The 18,371-nt window shown below is 46.3% G+C and overlaps 1 protein-coding gene across 2 annotated transcripts in view; it reads left to right on the top strand.

Annotated features, from left to right (window-relative positions):
- EHD3 (EH domain containing 3) overlaps positions 1-6,832 on the top strand; it is a 31,956-nt gene extending 25,124 nt beyond the window's left edge. For both annotated transcript variants that reach the window (XM_009285568.1, XM_009285569.2), the window contains 3 exons: positions 1,447-1,859; positions 2,914-3,078; positions 4,796-6,832. In XM_009285568.1, the coding sequence (XP_009283843.1) occupies positions 1,447-1,859; positions 2,914-3,078; positions 4,796-5,323 (1,106 nt within the window). In that variant the 3' untranslated portion in view covers positions 5,324-6,832. The remainder of the gene's footprint in view (positions 1-1,446; positions 1,860-2,913; positions 3,079-4,795) is intronic.
- The last annotated feature ends 11,539 nt before the right edge of the window (positions 6,833-18,371 follow it).

Genomic DNA, 18,371 nt, shown 5'->3' with positions numbered 1-18,371 from the left:
CAACTAAAACATCGGTGTGTTATCAACATTGTTCTCACCCTAAATCCACAACACAGCACTGTACCAGCTACTAGGAAGGAAATTAACTCTATCCCTGCCGAAACCAGGACAGTATCCACCCCTTATTCTATACCAATTTATCCAGCTGAAGAGAAGGTTCACACAGGCTTTACTCCTGATTTGAGAGCCAGGTTTTCACCCTAGTTTGCTTAGTCACAAGGGAGAAAAGGCCAGCGGCAAAAATCAAGATCAGAGCTCAGCAGTCCTCCCTTCTTTGGTTCTGATCTAAAGATTAGGATGCACTGGTTGCCCTCTAGGTTTTGGAGAGGACAGAAAGAAAAAAAAGAGGGGGGGGTGGAAATCACTGAACTAATTATCATACATGATAATTAGTATCATAATTATTCATGAAAGCTGAGATTAAAATAGTATGTTAAAGGATTTGAATGCAAATAGCATATGCTCTGTCCTGATCTCTCCTAGCAGAGTGCAGCAGTCTGGCAACATAGATAGCCCCAAATGTTGCACAGCATAGGAGAGCCTGACAGAGCACCAGTCTCTCAGTGAGGCTTTAAAGAAGGTAAAAAACACACCACAGAGCTGGGGAAGAAGGTCATTTTGTTGCTGTCATTGCTGTTGTTTTTAAAACATCTCCACACACACTATTTATCATGCCCTGTATTGCCTAGAGATGGACCTGAGTCTAACACTGCGCATCCATTATCCTTAGTTCTGAGGCATGTGAAATTTGAACCCACTGTTTGTAGCTTGAGTCCACCTCTGGTGTTCACAGCAATGCTGTCTTCTAAGCATCAAGTACTTAGCAAAGTAAACACAAATAATGTTGCTTTGTGCACATGCAGCAGGTATGACAGGATGATTACTCAGGTAAGGCAGGTTATTTGCATCCTGGGTTTTGAATTGGATGGGACAAAGTCTCGCACAACTAGACAAGACCTGAGAGCTATTAAGCAGTAGAGATACTCATTCAAACCAGTCTGGGTGCAAGTACTGTAATTATCCAGCTTTCTACAGCCTTTGTAGGCTATGCTGATGGCCAGTAATTCAGAAACTAGACCTTTCTTGTCGCCACATGCAAGACTTCTGCAGCAGCTGGTTTAATATAGCAGTTTCCCCATGATATGCGTTTGAATGAAGCGTCTGTAGCACAATTTCAAGACTTCTTTGGGTGATCTCAATGTGGGGAAGATGAGAGCTATCCTTAACTGTGTGCATCTTGGGTGTTTCCATGTGAAGGACAGTGCCTCATCTTCACCTTCTCTGGGACAAGGAATGATGTTTCATGTTTCTTTTATCAAGCTACCTGATCTACTGGGGAAGCTACCTCTTTGCAAGCTTACCCTCAGGTGGCATAGTTCAGGTACAGCAAGCAGGCTTCTCTACTCCCATGCATGTGCATCTCTGCTTTTCCTCCACCCTTTGCAGGTTATGACTTCGCCGCTGTACTGGAATGGTTTGCAGAGCGGGTTGACCGCATCATTCTCCTTTTTGATGCGCACAAGCTGGACATCTCCGATGAATTCTCTGAGGTCATCAAGGCCCTGAAGAACCATGAGGACAAGATGAGAGTTGTTCTCAACAAGGCTGACCAGATAGAGACTCAACAGCTGATGCGGGTGTACGGTGCCCTCATGTGGTCCCTGGGAAAGATTGTCAACACTCCTGAGGTCATCAGGGTCTACATTGGCTCCTTCTGGTCCCATCCATTGCTCATCCCCGACAACCGCAAGTTGTTTGAGGCGGAGGAGCAGGACCTGTTCAGGGATATCCAGAGCCTGCCCCGCAATGCAGCCCTGAGGAAGCTGAATGATCTCATCAAGCGAGCACGGCTGGCCAAGGTGGGTGTTGGCATAGAAGAACCTGAGCATTCAGTTTGGGCTGTCTGCAGTATGCAGGCTATGGGGAAGTGGTTTTGGCCAGTTCAGCTTGCAGAGCTGGTGGATCCTACTCTTTTTCCATCCCATTTCGCTCAGGCCCAGCATATTAGTCCTATGCACTTCAAGGAAGAAAGCTCCTCCTTTCTTGATGCTTGGTGCATCAATCATGATGGGCCAGAGTGAGGCAGAGAGCCACAGATCAAAAGATCAAAGCAGGTGGCACTTGAAGGGATCTGGAAAGCAGTTGCTCTGTGGTAGCAACTTGAGAATTAGGACCAATTCAGTATGTCAGAATCGCACACCAAGGGAATTGGTAAGCTCTAGGTCTTTTGCCTTAAACTTTCTTAGCCAAGAGAGATACCTGGCTTAGATGGATGCAGAGGAGGTGGAGACTCACAAGAATGGCAAATCAGCCTGCTGTATCTCTGAATATTTGAAATGAGCTGAATGAAGCCCCTCAGAATACATGGAAGAACCCCATATCAATTGGGAAGAGAGATCAAAAGATCCCTAAAAAGCTTTCTGTGCAAGGGTCTTTATTTCTAAGAGAAAACGCTTGGTCTGCCAATCAAAACCAAAAAAAACAGAATGTCACCTAAGTTAAGGACTGGTATTCAATGCTAAAACATTTAACAAAGTCTGGAGAGCTCCAAAACCTGTATGTTTGGTTTGGACTAGAAAGGGACTATTCCCTGGAAGGCCATGCCCAGTGGAAGAAGAAAAAAAAAAAACCCACCACTCCCCTCCAGGAAGCGCATATGAATGTTACTCTCTCTATGCCCAGGACTCATACAGTGTCTTCACCTTGTCTCAGCACAGCCAGAGCACACAGCTGAGCAGCAGTTAGCACTGGAGCAATAATCAGTAGGTACAGGCAAGCTGAGGAGCTGAGCTTGCTCCTCAGGGTGGGACAAGATGGGGTTGAGTCCTAGGCACAGATACTCTCTGCTGGGAAGAATTTTTTTATGTGCTCTTTAACACTTGTCTTCATTCCATATCATTAAATGCCCTTCAGGTCCATGCCTACATCATCAGTTCCCTAAAGAAGGAAATGCCCTCAATGTTTGGGAAAGACAATAAAAAGAAGGAGCTTGTTAACAACTTGGGAGAGATTTATGCCCGGATTGAACGGGAGCATCAGATCTCACCAGGAGACTTCCCTAATCTGAGAAAGATGCAGGTAAGCAGGGGCATCTTGGCTGGAGCACCAAACATCCAAGAAAGAACGTTAGAGTAACCGCAGGAAATATGCCAGAAACCACGCAGACATTGATTGTTGTTGCCTGTGGGAAAGGCCTGTTGTAATGGGCCTTGAAATACGTGCAGGCTATATTTGGGCATGAACACTTTTTGCACATAGAGCTCATGTGAAGCTACAGCTGCTGTCATTTCTCAAATCTTTGCCTGCATAGCACTTTATGGCAAATTATTTCTTCTGTTCTTCTTTATTTTTAATTCCAGGTTCCATTTGCAGATTTTTCAGGCCTAAGAATACTGCTAATTTATATTAAAAGGAAAGCTCTATCCTGGAAAGCCTACATATGCCCCTCTCCTCAAGAGCTGTACTTTTTTTGTTTGCTACTTCACTCTGTTTCTAGAAAGAGAGAAAGGAGGCTGTGAAAACTTAAAGCCCCTTTTCTATTTTAAGCAGAGAAGCAAGTTTTCTGTTCTGCAGAGCTGAGACCTGACCCAGTGTTCATCTAAGTCTAAGACTTCAAAGGACCTTGGATCAGAGCTTTGTATTGTATATTCAAACAATGCTGGATACTGCTACATTGCTGCATGGCTTCAGTCCAAGCAGAAACCTGTTCTGAGTTGCTAGCTCTTGAAGTCATTACTAGCTCCCTATGGAAATCTGTTCTGCAGAGCTGAGACCTGACCCAGTGTTCATCTAAGTCTAAGACTTCAAAGGACCTTGGATCAGAGCTTTGTATTGTATATTCAAACAATGCTGGATACTGCTACTTGCTGCATGGCTTCAGTCCAAGCAGAAACCTGTGAGTTGCTACTAGCTCTTGAAGTCATTACTAGCTCCCTATGGAAAACACAGCATCTACTTTTTTTTTTTTTTAAAGTATATTTTCCATAAGATCTTGGGAATGAGATCTGTGGAGCGTATCCAATAGAAGATGCCATTCACTGCTTGTTAAAATGTGTGTTTAAGTGTTTAAAAATAGCTATACCAATCCAGTAGGAGTGAATAGTGTGGATTTAATGAGTAGAGGGTGAAGGATAAAGCTGTAGGTCACTCTGCAGTTCTTAGAAGAGAGTTATCTGCAGGCCCCGCTCAAAGAACTTTTGCTTAGCTGTGAAAATTACAGAAACTGAGGCATGCTGTAAAGATATGCTCGCCTCTTTACAGACATGCTACTGTCTTTATGGCATCCGAAAGATGCACTGCATGATGATGAGTAAATTAGTCATTTGGCAGAGTGGCGTCTCCTTCCCAGAGTGCAGAGCGGGAGGGAATGCAGAGCACTGGATGGAGGATGTAGCAAGAGCTGCACAACCAGTTTGCCTTGAACAATTTGGTCTTCAAGGAGATTGCTTCTATGTGGCTTGCAAAGGAGGAGTCTTACTTGCATATGGCCATCATCAGGGCCTTTGAGTAAACCACTTCCCCTCTCTGTAGCATGTCAGCCCTCCTTTGTAAGCCAAGATGACCATTTTCTGTAGGGCTTAAAGAGGATTTAAGTAAGAGCAAGGCCAGCCTAGGAGACCCCATCACGTGCTGAGGAGCAGGGCTATCAGAGGAGGGAATGCTGAGCTCCCCACTCCCGCTCTGCAATAGCAGTTTTTTGACAAAAACAAGCAGCAGATAGGCATCCTACTCTACACTGCTACTGCACTGTGCACGGCCATGTCGCTCACCTCTTCCTATGTTGTCCCACTTTAAGGATCAGTTGCAAGCCCAGGATTTTAGCAAGTTCCAGCCTCTGAAGAGCAAGCTGCTGGAGACCGTGGAAGACATGCTGGCCAATGACATCGCCCAGCTCATGGTGCTCGTACGCCAGGAAGAGTCGCAGCGGCCAACCCAGATGGTGAAGGGAGGAGCCTTCGAGGGCACCTTGCATGGTCCATTCGGCCATGGCTATGGCGAAGGCGCTGGTGAAGGGATCGATGATGCTGAGTGGGTGGTGGCCAGGGACAAGCCCATGTATGATGAGATCTTCTACACACTCTCACCTGTCGATGGTAAAATAACTGGTGCCAATGCAAAGAAGGAGATGGTAAGGTCTAAGCTGCCCAACACGGTGCTGGGCAAGATATGGAAACTGGCTGACATCGACAAAGATGGCATGCTGGATGATGAGGAGTTTGCCTTGGCGAATCATCTCATTAAAGTCAAGTTGGAGGGTCATGAGCTGCCAAATGAGCTCCCTTCCCATCTCCTCCCTCCATCCAAAAGGAAAATAACAGAGTGAAAGGAAGGTTACAGGGCAGAAGGAAAGGGAAGGGGAAAAAAAGACCTAGAAAAACATGTTTACTTAAATTATACCCTTAGATGTGAGATCACCTTTGGATTTATACCTATTTTGCTGTATGAAGAAAAAAAACTAAAGCAGAACAAAAAAATCCAATCCTTCTTCATGATAATATGCAATTAACTCTTCCAGTGTAATGTCCCTGCGTTCTAATGTGTAGTTTGTAAATATGAAGGTAAAGAAAGGATGTTGAGACTAGGAGCATCTGATAAGTGGAAGTAGAAGAAAAACTGAAGTGGGCTGCATTTTTTGAGAGTGGAATAGGCGCTAATAGAAATCTGCTAACTGCCAGTATCACTCCTGAGCTTTGGCTGCACCTTCTGCTGATTAATGGGTCTCACAAACTTCAGGAGACTGAGATCTTGATAGTGAAGAGGAAACCACAAGGTCTCCAAGCTATTGGCCAAACTAAAGAGCGCTTCCTAATTAACATAAGCCCACACTAAAATACTAGATACTAAACCCCAGAGTTAAGAATTTTAGGAACCTTGATTCAGTTAGATGCAAGTTTTACAAGCGTTTCCCTGTCCTTAAAGAAAGAAATCTAAATAAAACCTGAAACAGCTCTGAACTGGGCAGCTGGAGTTCCTCATTGTTCGCTGTGGGACAGGCACTAAGAATTCCCAAATGCCTCTACCTCCCATTCAGTCCCCGGGGGAGATTTGTTCTGCAGGCACGGCCAAGGGAACCACCCCGCCAAGGGAAACAGAAGGAGGGGGCTCTAGATGCAGCCGTCAGGTGGGTTGGAAGGAACACCACTCCCCGGCTCACTGAACATTTCACAACCAGTGGATAGTGTTTTCTCTTTGAACAATGGTGGTGTTTATCATTCCTGTGAAGTGATATGTTTACTCTCATCGTGCACAGTGAAAGCTACTAGGTCCCATTCTTACTGTAAAGATAAGAACCCTGCAGGTAGATGGTCCATCATAAGAGCAGAGAACACAGTGGGGCAGCGGGCAGAGCTTGCTCTACTGCCTGCGCCCCCACAAATACAGCCGAGATGTTGACAGCCTTCACCCACCCTCCTCCTCACCACACAGTAACACTTGATCCCCTCCAGAACCTCAACCCTGAGCCAAGAGACCCTCCCCCCTTTTTCACGCTCTTTGAAATTTTTGTTTTCAAGACCTGATTTTGACAGAGATCCCTTGATTTCCTATTTTGTTTCCCAAACACACACGCAGGCACTCTTCTGGTTTTTGTTGCTTTGGAGCAGCGTGTTGTTCCAATTCCTGTTGTCACTTTATGTAAGCTGAGCGCCTACTGTGATGAAAAACCAAGACAAGTATAACTTATTTTATATCTCTGTGTTCATATTATATAGAGAAATATATTCTGTGTATGTAGGATGTGCTTATTGCAGTACATATATCACTTGTCTTAAAAATTAATGCATTAACCTTTTTTGTACCCTGGTCCTAAAACATTATTAAAAAAGAAAGGCCAGATCTGTCTATTTCTTTACATAGCCAAACGAAATGCAGCTGAAGAGAAAAAAGCTTATTTCTACATGCAACAGAATGAGGAAATCATCCTTAGCACATTCCCAACCGTGCATGTACAGATCAGCCCTGCCGAACTCGGGTGTGCGCTGCTGAATGACCGGTTAACATCTGCAATGTCTCCTTTCTCTTCTGGCAGTCTAATCACAACCTCGGTACTTGCTGAAGCAAGTGGAATTGTACCCACAATTCACCTTGTTCAACACAGGGGAGAGGTAACCACCAAATAAATCCTTTATTAGGAAAAGGAATATATTGAAAGAGTTTCCTTCTGCCAGCCACAGATGAGAATGCTACAGATTTATCAAGATCTGGAAAGGACACAAAAGACCTTAGTCTTAAATCTTGCTGGCTCTAATGTTACTCCTGTCTTCATTGCCCTTTCTGTACATGTTCATTACAGTGATCGTTATCCCCAGAATGCAACAGTGAGATGCACTGAATAAGACAGTGAGAGCAGTTAGGATAGTGCTGGGGAAGCACCCAGAGAGAGCGTGCGAGCAGTAATGGTTGGCAGAGTTTCCGTTTAGCATTTGTACAGGATGAGAGAGAGAGAGGGAAGAGGAAATCATGGGGTGGAGAGCAAGAAGCAATAAATGCAAATTTAGAGAGAAGTCAGCAGACTGTGTCACTCCAGTTCAACTACCCAGTAACCCCCAGTTTAACCATCATTACAGCGTGCACATCTGCTAATGCTGTCCAGGTCTTTGTGGAATTATGCATCCATCTGACTCCAGGTTGAGGCTGAACAGAGCACCCTGAATCAGCCCTACCTCTACGCAGGCATGATTTTCTGACAGCCACTCATACAACACATTGCTTGTACCAATTGTGTCATGCTGAAGTTTAACACTTTCTTAAGAAGCAGAAGATTCCTGGTTTTCTCAAAGGGGATGGGACGTGAGCTCTATTAGTCTTTTTCCAGTATACACCGGCAAGGTGCTCAGGTAGGCCAAAAATTCATTTAATAGGTATCAAACGGCTTTCAGGGCACAAAGCCTTTTGTGCTTGATTGGGCATACGAGTTCACAAACCAAACCACTAGCCTGTTGTTAAAACACATGTAATAGATTAGTTTTCATTGCATTGACTGCGATTGTGCTTTAGCCATCTCTAAAAAAAGGCTTGCTGTTAAACAGAAAACAGCAAGAGATTTTCTGTGTCACTGGTAGCAGCAGTCACCCCCCACACCACGGCTAGAGCATGCCAGCACTACAGCACACGCCAGAGCTCCTGCCTCTGCTCCCCATGCCGTGCGGAGGCTCCTGCTCTTTACATCCCCATGCCAGCCTCTCTGGGATGTTTCAGCAGGATTCACTCAGAAGTGCCGGCGGGACAGCGGCACAAAGAGCTTTGCCAGCACAGGTCAAGCGTGCAGAACAACACGCAGCACTGCAGCGTGGGGGTTTTCTTTCAGCACTCGCTCAGAAACCGCTTGTGCTGTCAGAGTGCAACTTCCTCAGTCCTGTAGGAGGGGAAAAACCAACACGAGCATTTTAGCGGCAAACGTCGTTACTTAATGTGATTGCACTGTGGTTCAGCAACAAGGCAGGAGACGAAGCAACCCTGTCACAGAGAGGGAACAGGACAGTAACTTGAGAGGCAGCGTTTCCAGAGAGGCAGTATACAAAAAGACCTCCATGTTTGGATAAACTTATCCAGCACATTTCACTCTTGCTAAGCTCTTCAGGAAATTAAAAACAAAAAAACAACAAACCACACGCAGAAAACCACACCAAACCTCGAGCACCCTGAGGTTCTCCACACAAAAATACACGCAATCCTGTCTCTCCAGTATGGCCATGAAAAGATGCATGTATTTCTCCATCCCCTTCCGACAGACAGCAGCTGCACACACACCCCCCTTCAGAGTTATGACTATTTGGCCAATCCCAGGCACCTCTGTTGTGTCCCACATCTGTGGCAAGAATGCGGTTTCCCCGGTCCACCAGGACCTCAGGCCGTGCACTCAGCCCTCTGGCCTGTGCACGTTCTCGCCGGTTCGCAGAGCCACGCTCCCAAAGGTGATTAGTCTGTGTCCAGCAGTGCTTCCTTTTTCTAAGGGCAGTTCTCAATTACTGAACAAGGTTTCCCCAGGAAGTTACAGAGGAACCCATTCCTTTGCTTATGTCTGTGGGTGGGGGGTTACATCACATGAACATACCAGTGTCACTCGCTTCTCTGATCCTCTCACGCCCTTCTCTACCCATCCTCAGGCAGAAGAGCTCCCACGAGGTCAGAAGAACAAAAAGGTCCTTTCTCTTTCTCCATATAGGAACTGCATTTGGTCTTCTCGCTTTCTGTTCCTTTCTGGGAAGGATTTAGAGAAGAAAAATCTGTACCTACGTGCTATATGGGCTTGAAAATTAAGTTCTCTCTACTGTGGAACATGACAGGCAGATTGGATCAACAGCGCTATACAACCAGTTATTTGAAGGGAAGGATAGTAATTACACTAAGTTCCCTGAATAAGATTTCACAGGAGGTGTGTAGTTTAGCAAAAGGCAATTACTTCTGTGAGCTGGAATCTATCCAGCATGCTGGAGTTCAGAGGGATTTTTAATCAAACAGAAAAGGTTAGAATCAGTTTTTCTGTCATCTTAAGTTCCAACAAACTTCATACAACAATGAAATTCAGATTTAGGTCTGGAAACTGTTCTTTTAACTTGCTCTCTTTATTATGCCTTAATGCTTTGACCGTATGATGGCAACCTTTGGTTGGGGAGCACAGAGTTACGGGCGATTTGACCTTACATACAGTGACAGTGTTCCTACAAGCCCAGCAGGAACTGCAGACAAGCTTCTCCAGAATTTACCTCGGAACATGCTACTCCTCTCGCATCATTGATAGCTTCCTCCTCTGCTGTTGTTTATTTCAATGTTTCTCTTACAGGGACAAGCTGTGGGAAGAGGAATTAGGTGACTCCACATTCAGGCTTTGGCAAACCAAGGGACACGACAGACTATTTAACCCCTTCCTAGGCTCAGAAGTCCTCAAGTCCTTCAAAGCTTGACAGATGGGTGTTTGGAAACACTCATGGAGAACAGCATTGAGCCATTCCAGAGGAGCAGCTTGACTATAACATCCAAGTTATTTTTGTGGAGTTTTCACAATACAGCATCTATTATTTTCTGGTCTTTCCCTTTCCTTCCTTGTGCTTATGAGCCTTTCCCTCCTATTCCCAGTCTGTGCAAGGGTGGGGGAAAACAAGGCTTAGTTTGGAAACTCGACATGCTAAGAAGTTCAAGGCTAGTGCAGGCAAGTCAATCACTGTGTAGCTTTCCAACTCCTTCGGTAGTGCAGATAGAGCAACAAAGCCAGTATTTAAAGCAGGATGAACACACTTTGAAACAATTCCTCTCTGCCCAAAGGGAAAGAAATCCCTGGCGAGTACAGCACACATTCCCTGCGGTGTGCCCGTTCCACGGATCCCTTCACTGGTCAGGAGCACGTCAAACACTGTACGAGTTGCTAGGGTTTAAAATGGGCTCTTCTCCAGCTAGTTGCACGTCGTGTAAACGAGCGTCAGCAAGGGCTCCATTAATGTCTTCTGAAGACATGAACGCGGGAGATATTTATAGGTCTTGTATTATGTTGTCCTCCTTGCCTGTGCCATTGCGCAGACAAACGAAGGGTATACGCATGGAATTCCTCTCCTTACGCCTCACAAGATCACTGCAAGCAAATGCCAACTAAACCCTCTCTCTGAACAGCTTTTACCCGCCACTCGGTCTACCACCCTACGCATTTATCAGCAAGATGAGAATCACAGAAGCTCCTTATAAGGTGATGGCAGCACAGGGGCCAGAAGGAACTGCAGCTCCCAGGGAAAGCTCTCTGGCCACTTCTCTTACCTCCTTCAACCAATAGCTTTCGAGGCAGGATTTCAGCAGCTTTTTTTTTTTTCTTAAAGACAGTGGAAAGGAATCAAAATAAGAGCTCGCTGCCTGCCTGCCTACCACGTTTAAGCCATTCACAAAGAGGACAAGGGGGAATTATCTGCATCCAGCCATCTTTGAACTTTACACGTCACACAGCACAGGTGTCTCCAGTGTGTACCATAACTGTGTAACTGGGGTCCCAGCTAGCAGGTATGTTAAATTCTCAAAAGCAGAGTTGTTCCCCGAGTAGGATGGAAGGACCCAATCCATCAGTAAGGAGTTCCTTCATATGCCAGTCAGGACTTTTAATTCCTCTATGTACACAGAAAGGTCATAAGCAGCATAAGCATCCATAATAGCTAACTAGCACCCATCAGTCCAGTTCCAGCATGGAGCAAGCCTTTGGCAAACTAAGGAACTCGCACCATTTGCCACAAGGAAGGTTAGTTCTCTAATTAATAGCATCATCTTTGATGACTCATCCTGCTAAAGGGTAAAAAGCAGACCGATGACCATCCTCTCTGCCAAGAAACCACAGCTTGCAAACTAAATCGTAAAAAGAAATGGTGGCATGCTTCCTGGGGTCCCACCAGCAGTTACCAACATACATTAGCAAAGCACACCTAAATCCCTTCATTCCTTCTGAGCCACACAAGACCTGACTCTTCCTTCTAAAACTGAGCAGCCTTGAAAGGGGAAAGGAGGAAAGGGGATGATCTAGTAATTGTGATTTAGCGCTAGTCTGGAGCTTTGTAGGCTGCTCAGGGGCAATAGATAATCCAGCAACTGGAAGAACAATTGAGAAAGAAGTTTTACTGCCCAGAGATGTCTCACATGCACAGCAGTGGACAGAGATATTTACAGAACGAGAGTTACGCAAGCAGTAAATGACAACCCCAGGTCTCTCAGGGAGCCTTAATCAAAAAACCCACTATGGTCAAGCTTTGATGATACATGGGGACCTAGTTTTTAAGCTCTGGTTCAAACCTGCTTCAGCCTGAGGCAGGCAGTACATACTATAATTAGCAATTAGTTCTTGACAGAGCTACACACAGACTTTGCCTTGCCAGCTGTAGGCATCAAGTATAGCAATGCTATGCAACAAAAGTGGTTTGAATGTCTCAAACACCCAGGCCCACAGTAAGCAAACCATAGTCCATGGACCATTAATGTTGTCAAAGGCCATGGTACTTGGCCTAAAGCTGTCTGCGTAACCACGCGACCTTTATGGTGGTGGGTTTTTTTGGTGGTTTTGGTGTGATCATGTGTGTGTTCCCCCCCCCCCGGCCCCGTAAACACTTCACAGGAATGGTGACTGGTGAGCCAAGGAGGTTTGGCAGCAGTAGTTTCCTTTAAGCTCTGCTGATTCAATTGCTCCAGCCCTTAGCTTGCAAGGCTGGGAAAGTACTGCAGGCAATGTTCCCCATGTCTGTGAGGAGAGGAGATGGTGTGGAGGAGGCTCTGCCAGGCCTCAGGCACAGCCCTTAGGCAGAACAGCACAGAGAAGACCACATGCTGCCTATGAAGTGGCAAAGTCTAGGCTTGAACAGCTTTTCCCTCCCCCTCAGTCCTCTACACAGCTCAGTCAAACCCCAGAAGCACCACATCATCCCAGCCTTGGCAGCATTTCAGTACAGACCCAAGGTCAGGGTTTCCCATCTCTTGTGAGAACCTGGAAGAAGTTACAACGGGCTTTCTTTGTGGTTTTTCATAGCAACTCTTCTTCTCAAGGCCACTCTCTGGCCTTCTTCCCCTCCCTCTAGGGCTTTGGGGAAGTACAGATCTCCATCCAACCCGCACAGCAGGAGGGGGAAAGAAAAGTGCTTACCCCGACACCCCAAAGACCCTCTGAGATGGACAAGGCTGATGGCCCTTGTTCTGTAGCCCCCTGGAGAAAGCCAGTCCACGTCAGGTCCCAAAGAAACATGGCAGAGGTGGCTTCTCAGCCCGGCCCTTAGGAGAAGCTGCCAAAGGCACGAAGGGAGCCCCAGGGGCTCAGAGGCGGGACTAGGGGATGGGAGGGAAGCTGCTGGAAGTTGGCAGAGGCACAACATATGTGCAGCCGGGGCAGGCTGGTGCAAGTAGAGCATGTTGAAAGCAGGTCGTGCCTCCATGGAGGGTCTGTCCAGCCATCCCAGAGCAGCTACTCTCCACCCAGCAGGAAACATGGATGTCTCCTTCACGGGGGAGAGAAATAAGCCCCACAGAGCAGGAGATGATAAACTGTTAACATGACAAATGAGAACACGTTGCCCTTTCCGGCTGCCTCTACCCCAGCCCTGTAGGGATCACGCAAGGTCACAAATATTTCTAATGATCTGCTTCCGATGGGTCGCCTCACTCACTTCATTTCACAGAAATAAAGGCGGACTGGCAGCCTCTCACTGCTTCCTTTCAGGAGGACAGTTACGAACAAGAGCTGGTGCAGTCCTGCCGAGAGGCACGCGCTGGCTGCAGCCCTTTCCCTTTTCCCAGAAGGGTATTTGCTCATCCAGCTTCTTGCTGCAGACGTGACTGTCAGAGCTGTGATTTACATGAAAAGGCTGCCAAAGTCCGGATGGCACAGGGCTGGCAGGCTCACCTTAGCCACTTGGAGTGGCTCCAAGTCTCTCCCCCTCATCTGAGGAAAGAGGATGCTCAGACTTGGCTTCCCACCATCTCCAGGGCTGGTCAGATCTGTTTACAGCTCATTTTTCCCCCTCTCTAGCCAAGAAAATACCTTTCAAGGACCCCACCACCCTGGCTGGAGGTTTGCAATTAAGCCACCAGACCTGTCAATGAGCTTATAGCATTAGTTCTTGAGGCACCTCAAAGCATCAGATGCAACCTCATCACCTGCCCCAAAGTCCTTCACCGGAGGGGGAAGCGAGATAAGCACCTCCCGGCCCCACGAGCAACTGCTGACTCCAGCAAGAGAGAGCGGGCCAAGAGAGGCAAGCTGCTGTTATCAGCTCCCCAGAGATGAGTGTGCAAAATACCTGGCATATTATACCCCTTGCATCATTTGTATTCAATTGTATAGCCAAGAGGGAAGGGGCGGGGGGAAAGAAAGAGGCTCTTGACTTCTACCCAGGAAGATGAGATAAGGTACAAGGAGAGGAAGAGTGATTTTTACAGCCCCAGCAAATAGCTATTTACTTCCTCACGAAGTGCAAGTGCAAACACTGAACGTAGTCCAAGGAGAGAAAAAGGCCATTGTTTACTGGGTTTCAGACAAATGTCTTCAAATGCCCTATTAGAAAGATAAGTGCATGTTAAAAGAGAAAAATGAGTTCACACACGAGTGCAGTTATTATGCTGTACTTCTGTGTATCAACTATACTTGGCCAAAGACTTCAAGCAATCATGAAACAACCCCATTTTCCAGAAGCACCGAACACCGGCATGCTGAACCTCTTTGCACAGGGTGCTTTGGGTTTAAGACTATCATTTAAAAACTGCGGGGTAAAAAAAGAAGTTGATCTTTGTATTTAAAAATGTGTTCCAGAGAGGGATATCAGACCAGAAGCCAATAAGCACAGCCAGGTTTCAAAGTGCACTCATTATCTGTTATGAGATGAATGGATGGAGATCTTTAACCTCTCTGATGTTGGTTTCACAGGGACTCCTCCAGACAAGAGGGACCTCAAGCCATGCTGAGAAAAGCACAGCTCCCAAAAAAGCATCGCTCCCTGCACTCCCAAAGCCTGGTCACGCCATGATGTATTTCTAAATGCCAGGCCAGAGCTCAGGAGCCCACAGAAACGTGCTCTGGGTCACTGGTGGCACTCAGCAAGCTGACCAGGGGCATCATCCCAGCTCCTCTGTGCAGCCCTGATGCCAAGCTGCCTTTAAGAGAGCTGGTCATGGGTTACACACTCAGAAATTCTCTTTTTCTTTCATTGTTCAGAAGCTCCGCTTTCCAGACAAAAAAGTTCAATTCTTATTTTTAAGCAAGAGATTTGCCAGCACAAATTAAAAGATAAACAAGCACTTTGGTCAGCAGTCAACGCGACAGACGCAATAACCTGGCAGCAGCATGGCGCTTCCTTCTTCACATCGTGCATGCCCAGTACAGCTCACAGGACACCAAGTATCTTTGTTGGAAAGATTGCTGTAGTGTCAGGTGAGTACAGGGGTGACAGCAATCCACAAAGAACTCAAACAGATACACTAGGGGACAAAAAAACAAAATAAAAGGAAATACTGGGCAAGGAGCCAGCGCTGTTCAACACAACTACCTGGCAGATTTGAATTGTAAGCTCCTGATCTCAATACATAAAGCACGCGCACACACTCTGAGTTTTCAGATACATTTTACTACATCACATACCATTTTTTTTTTTTAAATCCAAAGACACTTTGGACAAATGTTGTTTTTAAAGAAGTTACTTCTGGACATGAACAAGCCCTCTATGTCAGAGACGGGCACACCAACACTGGGGCATGAAAAAGAACCAGCCAAACCCCTGTGACAAGTTTTCATAGCTTTTTTTTTTTCTAATATATATATGTAGTTTTATACACAGAGACTCATGCACACATTTGTTATACAAGCACACAGAATTTCATAAGGTAATAATTTAGAAATTCTCCTGCCAATAAATTACATATCATCCCGAGTCCCTCGATTACTTCTGCTGAATAACAGTTACTGAAGACTAAGCTCGTGCATTTTTTGAAGACATAGGTTTGTTGTTTCCTGATCTGAATACAGAACAAAAACAGGATCATAATTTACCATAGAAGACAATGAAAACCTTATCGTTGTAAATATACGTAGTAAGATAATACAAATCCTGTTCCTTGGTATTTCCCCTCCACCCTCCGCTCCTACCACTAGCCCTTCCAGCTTTAGGGCCTCTCCCCTGCTTGCATGGAAGATTTGACGCCCATCTTAAAGCCATAAATTACTCACAAACAGCTACTGAAAGTAGCAATGACCGTAAGGTAACACTTCCACAAAGCAATAGAGCTTCCTGGCAAGCTGATAAGAGTTTCCTGTTTTGAGTTGCAGTTGGGTGGGTTGTTTTTTTTTTTTTCCCCTGATAAAAATTGACTCCCTCAAACATCTCGGAAAACGAAGAACCGACAGATTTTTTTTTTTCTTTTTCTTTCCTCCCCCAAACATGTTGTGTTGCAAAATACGTTCTGTTTTGCTGAATGTGAAATGGGGACCAGGTCCAAGAAACCTGAGCGCGTCAGCTGAGGCAGCAGGTGAGAGGAGCATGTTGAGTCCATCACCACTTAGGGATGATGGATCAGCTTCGGCACACACCTTTGGTCCTACCCTGCGCTCTCTCCTCTCAAGTTCTGCATTTTGCGCTGCCGCTGGCAACACCCACAGTTTCTAGAGCAGGCAAAAAAGAGCTGAGGTCTCCAGAGACACAAGCTCTGCATTTACCTACCTTATTGGGGGTGGCGTGACCTCCGTTACATCTGGGCGCATACGCACGCTTGAGGAGAGCCACCGGATGGGCGGCTATTTCTGCTTACTGCCGACCTGCCCTATATTCACGTGGGGGAATCTCAGACACAGGTTTTCATCTGAAACCCCAAAGTCACCAGTGAGCAATCCTGTGCAGATTGCCCCGTGTTCGCAGCAGCCCAGGGATCCCAATGGCCTCCGTGGGAAACCCTCTCCTTTCCATCACCTCAGTGCACCTCCTGGACCCGCTGTTCCTGATTACTGGGGTCAGACCACAGGTCCTATACCTGGGCCAAACAGGCTGTATCAGAGAAAGGAATACCTCTCAGTTGCCCCTTCCCTGTAAGTGCTACTCTGCCCAAGGGGCTTTTGGTAGAGGATTCGCCCCACCCCCACCCCAGTCCCAGCCTGAAGGTGTTCACATACACCTCTGATTTCACTGGTCCCACAAGCCTCTCTTCTTCAGATATAAGACAAAAATCATTGCACGCGCCTGATTCAACATCAAATTGGATACAAGAGACCCCCCGGGAGCACCAGATTCCCACACACGATTTTAACATTTAATCCCCTAAAATCACCTCTCATTAAAAGATGAATAACCAGCTAGAAATTCAGTCCACTCGAGAAAGTGAAGTAAAAATAACTTTAAATGCTCCGTTTGTCCTCTGGTACATGGTCCCTGCCCCGGGAAGGGCAAAGGCAGGGCAAAGCCCCCCAGCTTCTCGAGCACAGGAGCAGTCTGGACAGTCATGACAGTGATTTCAAGGGGGCAAAACAGCAAAGTAATGTTTTGCAAAGCAAAACCTTTCATGCATAAGCAAGATAATTTTAAACTTGGGTGAAGTTCAAAATTGATTGCAACCCATGAAGGAAGAGCAGCCCTCTGGTCAGTGCTTTTTCCATATCAGATTAGGCACCATTTCACATCACTTCTCCTTTCAGCCAAATTTCACCACTTCATCTTCCAGTAAACAACAGAAGTAAGAAGTACTTACACAACATAGCACAGACTTGCATTTCTGTGGGCTTTCAGATGTTCATTTGTCAGTGCAAGTGAGCCACGTGCAGTCATTCACACATGGGGCTGCCCAACACAATTCAATTTCTTGCCCATATTAGCTAGCAAGGCTGATAGCGGCTCTTCCCACATACCCATTTCAGCGCACAAAGCAAATACTACAATGTTAAATTTCAATGCATGCAGCTGACCAGGCCAGCCACAAACAGGAGCAGCGATGGATGCTGCAACCTCACTATCTCCCAAAACCAAAAAGCCACCTTCAAAAAACAACGGTATGGCTGAACCAACAACCCAGGCAGTTCCCTCCTGCCCTAGGCATTCAAGAATATCCAAAACCGGTACAAAATGCTTCTCATCATTCATCTTCCCTCCCCTTCCCCACCTTTCCTACCTGTTCTCCAAAGGCTGTTCCCTTCACACAACCACTCTCAACAGCAAAGGCAGCAACAGACCAGCACTACCATTCTCTCCCCAGCCTTTCAAACCTGCCTATAATCGCATTAAGTAGGAGATGACCAGCTCAGGTGAAAGAAATTCTGCTCTCAAACTCCTGTTCACCTGGCAAGCCAGACCTCTGCTGAGCATTTGCAGGGGTCTGGCTAACTCAGGCTGCACCACTCAATTTTTCTGGGCTTCCCTCTCCTGATGAAGGCTGTAAATGCTCTCAAGCACTTCTTCCAAGCAAACAACCTGTCAGGGTATGTTTTGCAGCCAAAGGCTCAGAGCAAATCTTTGCTGCAGAAAAAGGGCATCACACACTTTTGCTTTATAGAATCATAGAATAGTTTGGGTTGGAAGGGACCTCTAAAGGTCATCTAGTCCAACCCCCCTGCAATGAACAGGGACATCTTCAACTAGATCAGGTTGCTCAGAGCCCCGTCCAGCCTGACCTTGAATGTTTCCAGGGATGGGGCAGCCACCACCTCTCTGGGCAACCTGTGCCAGTGTTTCACCACCCTCAGTGTCAAAAATTTCCTCCTTGTATCTAGTCTAAATCTACCCCCCTTTAGTTTAAAGCCATTCCCCCTTGTCCTGTCACAACAGGCCTGCTAAAAAGTTTGACCCCTTATAAAAAAGTTTATCTTTTTTATAAGCTCCCTATAAGTACTGATAGGCTGCAATAAGGTCTCCCCGAAGCCTTCTCTTCTCTAGGCTGAACAACCCCAACTC

Source organism: Aptenodytes forsteri, unplaced genomic scaffold (genome assembly GCF_000699145.1).
Source record: "Aptenodytes forsteri isolate BGI_AS27 unplaced genomic scaffold, ASM69914v1 Scaffold280, whole genome shotgun sequence".
Lineage (NCBI taxonomy): Eukaryota > Metazoa > Chordata > Aves > Sphenisciformes > Spheniscidae > Aptenodytes > Aptenodytes forsteri.
The sequence above is the reverse complement of the archived record's forward strand: the minus strand, read 5'-3'. Positions and strand labels throughout refer to the sequence as shown.